This window comes from Schistocerca americana, chromosome 1 (genome assembly GCF_021461395.2).
Source record: "Schistocerca americana isolate TAMUIC-IGC-003095 chromosome 1, iqSchAmer2.1, whole genome shotgun sequence".
In the NCBI taxonomy this organism is placed as follows: domain Eukaryota; kingdom Metazoa; phylum Arthropoda; class Insecta; order Orthoptera; family Acrididae; genus Schistocerca; species Schistocerca americana.
Window position 1 is genome coordinate 208522087 of NC_060119.1, and position 6118 is coordinate 208528204.

Here is a 6118-nt window from a genome sequence, read left to right on the forward strand (position 1 = left end):
TTCTCTTTCTGTAACAGTGTAGAGTTTTTGCATGCTTGAACAATTTCATTTAGAAATACGCAAATATTTAATAAAAGTGTGTGTGTGTGTGTGAATTACTTACCCAAATATAATCCTGTAGCGCAAATAGTCCATGACACATTTCCATAACTTGTGTAGCCATGTAGTGGGTGCAGGATTTGGAATGAGTAGAAAACAAGGTGAGAGAACCATGAAAAAGTTGTATAAATAGTTTTGTAATCGATTTATTATGTTCATGAGAAATGCACATCAGTTAATAATAATACTTGTAAATGACAAATATTATGGTGCAGGAAAAGATGGATTGCTACTTACCGTAAAGAAGACATGTTAAGTTGCAGACAGTTAACAGACACTTGCACAAAGCTTTCAGCTACAGCCTTCAACAAAAAAAGGAAAATACACACCATTCATACACACATACACTCACACATGACTGCCCACTCCAGCAGCTCATGCCAGAGCTGCCATAGTTGGCAGTAATGTACGCGTGAGATGGGTTGCTTGTGTGTGTGAATGGTGATAAAATGTCTTTTAATTGTGCCTGCCTACAACTTAATATGTCTACTTTACAGTAAATAGCAACCTGTCTTTTCCTGCATTGTTGATATTCTTACCTGAAATATCCATTGTTTGAAATATTAAGATGCACTTGATAAGTGAATAAAACATGTCAGTTCATCATAATTCTTTCAAATACAATTGACAAACTTTATCCTGCCAAGATACTTTAACCTCATTATTGTGCACATGGCTGATAATATTTGAAAATTTTTTGTTCCCTGGTCAACAAGTTATCTGTCATTGCAAATACATCATCCCTGAAAAACACACTGGATTTGCATTCAGGAGGGCAATGATTTAAATCTGCATCCAGCCTTCCACCTACAGGTTTTCTGTGATTTCCCTAAATCACTCCAGGCAAATGCCGGATGGTTCCTTTAAAGGGCATGGACAATTTCCTTTCCCATCCTTGACAGTTCGAGCTTGCGCTCCGTCTCTAATGACCTCAATGTCGATGGGACGTCAAATCCAGTCTTCCTTTCTATCCTTCCATCCCTGACAAACATAAAAGAAATACAGATGTCACTGTTTGCTAGTCATTCTCCTGCTGGTACGTTCAGGTGGTTCAATCCAAGTAGATCTCCAAACTTCGAATAATAAAGAACACTGCCATATGATGTATGATAATTCATTCCAACATCCACCATTAACAGCTCACAATTGGCATTTACAACTCTGAGCACAACTATGCTGAAAAAGTGCTTGTGATTGTAGTAAAGGGATCAAGAGGCAAGTGGTTTCTTGAGGCTTACATGTTTTCCTCCTATGGTGCTGAGACAATACGGAAAATTCCATTTTATCTCAAACTCGTATGTACCATACAACTGTAATATATAAGGTAAGTTAAGTTGCTCAGTTCTAGTACATTAAAAGAAACTTCAACTGTGCTAATGAATGCATTGATATAAATAAAAGTGTATGTATATAATAGAGGGAAACATTCCACGTGGGAAAAATATATCTAAAAACAAAGATGATGAGACTTACCAAACAAAAATGCTGGCAGGTCGATAGACACACAAACAAACACAAACATACACACAAAATTCAAGCTTTCGCAACAAACAGTTGCTTCATCATGAAAGAGGGAAGGAGAGGGAAAAACGAAAGGATGTGGGTTTTAAGGGAGAGGGTAAGGAGTCATTCCAATCCCGGGAGCAGAAAGACTTACCTTAGGGGGAAAAAAGGACAGGTATACACTCGCACACACACACATATCCATCCGTACATACACATACACAAGCAGACATTTGTAAAGGCAAAGGAAAACTCTTTGCCTTTGCCTGCCAGCACTTTTGTTTGGTAAGTCTCAACATCTTTGTTTTTAGATATAAAAGTATATGTAGATATTAAAGTGTGTATAAACATTACTTACCCAAATATAATCCATCAGTGCATGTTTATTGCATGACATGTTTCCATAACTGTGTCTATAAAACTTTTGAGGTGAAACTGCTCTTGTAAATTTCAGGTCTTTAAACGAATTTCTGGTAACAAGGTATCTAAGCATAATAGGTAAGCTCTGACTTGAAATTGCCTCTCTCATTGCAGTGTTTCCTTTTTTGATTATGGGGCCAACCATTTCCAGTAATGATCAATGTAAAGCGTTATGATACTCTTGGTTTTCATTCAACCTCAGTTCCCTCAAAATATTTTCATGGGTGAATCTTTGACACTTCTTGTACCAGTTTTTCATTGATCTTCTTTTCTTTTTTGGCCTTAAACATCGTACAGCAATTACCACAGCAGTAATGTTTGTATCAGCCATCATTCTGAACACCCTATGCCTAAAAAATAGTATGAGGTTTATAAATGAAATGGAAACCACCCAAAAGAATGGTTTTAAAAATTTTATTTGAATCAAATCCTGACCACTTTTGGATTTCTTACAAATCCATCTTCAGATAGTTGTTACACCTTTACTTGGATTCTTGCTGGGGCCTTGTTTTGTATTTATTATTGGTTTGCTGCACAAGGGTAGGCAGAAAATATTTTGTTCGCTGTTTACTAATATTTACCAGAGATTTAGGTGTTCTTACCTCTATCAAACCATGTGTGAAAAGATTTTAAAGTTAGTGAAATGTGAATTGTGATGAAAACTTACGTGCTGTATGAAATCGCCCTGTGCTCTTGTTATTGATTTTAAAATCAACACATTTATGGGTATGCACTTTATGAGTGCTGTTCAGTTCCTGGGAAACACCTTGCACCACACCATTCTCTGTTTAATGGCAGCATATCCAATAATGTTGTACAGTATTATTGCACAGTCTAGGGATAACTAAATAATATTGCACCATATTATTGACTGTGTAGAGGATGATTAAAAGTATGTGAACTATACTAGGTTTTGGAATTAAGTAATGTAGCAGAAAGGGACACATAATGACTTAACTTATGCAAATGTTGCACTGTAAATTCAAACTATCTTCGAACAAATGTGAACACACACTGAGATGATTATTTGTGAGAATAGGATACAGAAAAGCAGCAGTAATAATGATGGTACTCAATTACGTATTGCTTTAAAAATATTGAAAACAGCTTGAAACTGTTGTCTACATACACAGGGATACTCTGCAAATCACACTTAGTGTCTGGCATGGGGTTCATCGAACCACCTTCACACTAATCTGATTATTCCACTCTTGAGCAATGGAAAAAACGAACACCTTCATCTTTGTATGTGAGTTCTGATTTCCCTTATTTTATTATGATGATCATTTCCTACTATGTAGGTTGGTGTCAACAAAATATTTTTGCATTCGGAGGAGAAAGTTGGTGATTGAAATTTCGTGAGAAGATCCCACGAATCTGAAAAATGCCTTTGTTTCAATAATGTCCACCATAAATTCTGTACGATGTGCATGAGACTTTCTTCACTATTTCTCAATAATACAAAACATGCTACTCTTCTTTGAACTTTCTTCATGCACTCCATTAATCCTATCTGGTAAGGATCCCACTCTGCACAGCAGTGCTCAACAACAGGACAGACAAGCATAGTGCAGGCACTCTCTTTAGTAGATCTGTTGCTCCTTCTAAGTGTTCTGCCAATAAATTGCAGTCTTTGTTTCACCTTCTCAATGACATTTTCTGTGTATTCTTTCTAATTTAAGTTGTTTGTAATTGGAATTACTAGGTATTTAGTTGAATTTATGGCCTTTTGGTTTGATGGATTAATTGTGTAACTGAAGTTCAACTGATTCCTTTTAGCACTTATGTGGATGACTTCACACTTTCCATTATTTAGGGTCAATTGTCAATTTTTGCTCCATACAGTTATCTTTTCTAACTAATTTTGCAATTTGTTTTGATCTTTTGGTGACTTTACTAGAAAATAAATGACAGTATCATCTGAAAACAGCTGCTCAGATTGTCTCCTAAATTGTTTGTATGCATAAGAAACAGCAGAGGGTCTATAACACTACCTTTGGGAATGACAGAAATCCTTTCTGTTTTACTTGATGACTTTCCGTCAGTTACTACAAACTGTGACCAATCAGACAGGAGATTATGAATCCAGTTGCGTAATTGAGATGATATTTCATACACATGCAATTTGATTGCAAGCCACTTGTGAGGTACAGTGTCAAAAGCCTTCTGGAAATGTAGAAATATGGAATAAATTTGAAATCTGTTGCTTGATTCCAATCCTGGAATATTTACTTTGTGTTCTTTGGTGAAGAAATTTCAGAAGGCTGTCTTTAGTAACTCAGCTTTAGAAGCACTGTCATTGATAGTATTGTCATTGCTATCATGCAAAGAGGGCATTGATTGTATCTTGCTGCTAGCAAACTTTATGTAAGACCAGAATCTATTTTGATTATCTGGTGGGTTTTGAGACAAAGTTTCATTGAGAAAACTGTTATAAACATGTTGCATTGAAGTCCATGCTGAATTCAAGCTTCTGTAAAAGGTCCCCAATCTTGGTGATTTTGCATTCGTTTAATCTTGGAATGCTTTTCTTGTTGTTTCTACAACATTTTTTTGTGTGTTTTGTGTATAAAGAGTGATCAGCTCCATCGTTTGTTAATTTATTTGGTATAAAGCTCTCAATTGCTGTCGATACTATTTCTTTGAATTTGAGCTACTACTGGACTACACTTACATTTTTAACTTAGAAGGAGTGAAGATTGTCTCTCAGAAATGTGTTAAGTGAATTTTTATCTGATTTTTTGAATAGTTATATTTTCCATTTATTTTTGGAGGATTTGGGAGCTATGTTATGCAGTCCTGGAAAGACAACCCTGTGTTCCCTAATCCCTGTATCCATTTTGACGCTTGTTATTAGCTCAGAATTGTATGCACACATTTCTCTCCCTAAAATTAATTTTCTGTTCAAATGTCTACATATTTTATGAGAATACTTCAATCTGGAAATTAGATTCGGAAAGGTGCTACGATCACTATTGGCAGAGACTCTACAAAGTGCAGTCATGCACACAGTGGATTGTGAACTTTCCTACCTTTTCAATGGCTTTTTCGCTCCTTATGGAATTAATTCTTGAATTGATCACGTTCAATCTTTTGCACATCATGTGATTTCCATCCTTCTTGTGGTAATATAGTATCTTATATTGCATGAAACAGAGAAAGACAACAATTAGTACAATAGAAAATTTACAAAACCATATAATTATTTTAAATTATTACAAACATACTAATTCTCTGCCAATGGCAATGTACATGTTAGATTGTCAGATGTAGTGGTTAAGGAGAGAGATAATGTGAACTGTTCAGAGCTGACATCATTATGCTAATGCATGTTTAGCTGCACTAGATATCGTATGTCCAGAAATATGTGCAGGTATGGATGCATGCGGGTTAGGAAATGTTGTGGCAGTTCTGGAACATTACTTGAAGATTAATTCCTCTGTGTGTGGCTTGATATTTATTTTGTCTCCCCACTGATGTACAACAATGCCAGCATGACAGCTTTGGCAATTCTCTCTTTGTGTTGACTTCTCCGAAAAGGTCCATTTAAAATTGCAGATTGTGGAGATTAGAACATGGCTCAATTGGAGAATGAAAACTTGTGACTTCCGCATATTACAACTTTTAATTAACAAGATATTGGGAGAGTGCAAGTACGTAATGACATTATCGCACCAGCTCAAAAGACCAACAGGGACTGAGATTGGTGGAAAAAAATGAGGTGTATAAAAAAAAAGATGACAGTATAGCTGTCAATTTTCTGTAAGCTTACTAATATCTTCACTATTACAAACAGAATATTTCATTTTCAAAAGTATTCATTTATTTTTTCATTTTGTAAAGTTCACAAAAAATCAGCACATGAGATAGGCACATTGTTGCCAGTCCACTGCTGGATAGCCGGGCACATGATGTCGTCCACATGGACGTGGCAACTAGTGAAATCAAAATTGAAAATGTCAGTCGCAGTGACAATGACCAATTACATTTTTCAATTGACATGGAGACACATGATAGCAACATCATCATTAAAAATGATACAGTGATGACAGTAGATGAGAGAGGGCCACAATTTTCTCCAGGGACTATTTTTTTC

At 35.8% G+C, this 6118-nt stretch overlaps 1 protein-coding gene across 1 annotated transcript; it reads right to left on the minus strand.

The window, feature by feature from the left end:
- Positions 1-1121: 1121 nt before the first annotated feature.
- On the minus strand, positions 1122-2167 carry LOC124619270. The gene is made up of 3 exons (XM_047145580.1): positions 1961-2167; positions 1338-1409; positions 1122-1286 (listed from the first exon to the last, which is right to left on the minus strand). Exons 1-3 carry the CDS (start codon positions 2165-2167, stop codon positions 1122-1124), a joined length of 444 nt encoding a protein of 147 aa, XP_047001536.1.
- Between the last annotated feature and the right edge of the window lie 3951 nt (positions 2168-6118).

Coding starts and splice junctions, on each gene's coding strand:
- LOC124619270 (XM_047145580.1), bottom strand. CDS start 2,167: ATGGTTGGCCCCATAATCAAAAAAGGAAACACTGCAATGAGAGAGGCA. Junction 1,410..1,960: donor CACTGATGGATTATATTTGG/GTAAGTAATGTT, acceptor TATATATTACAG/TTGTATGGTACATACGAGTT. Junction 1,287..1,337: donor GCACCATAGGAGGAAAACAT/GTAAGCCTCAAG, acceptor TACAATCACAAG/CACTTTTTCAGCATAGTTGT.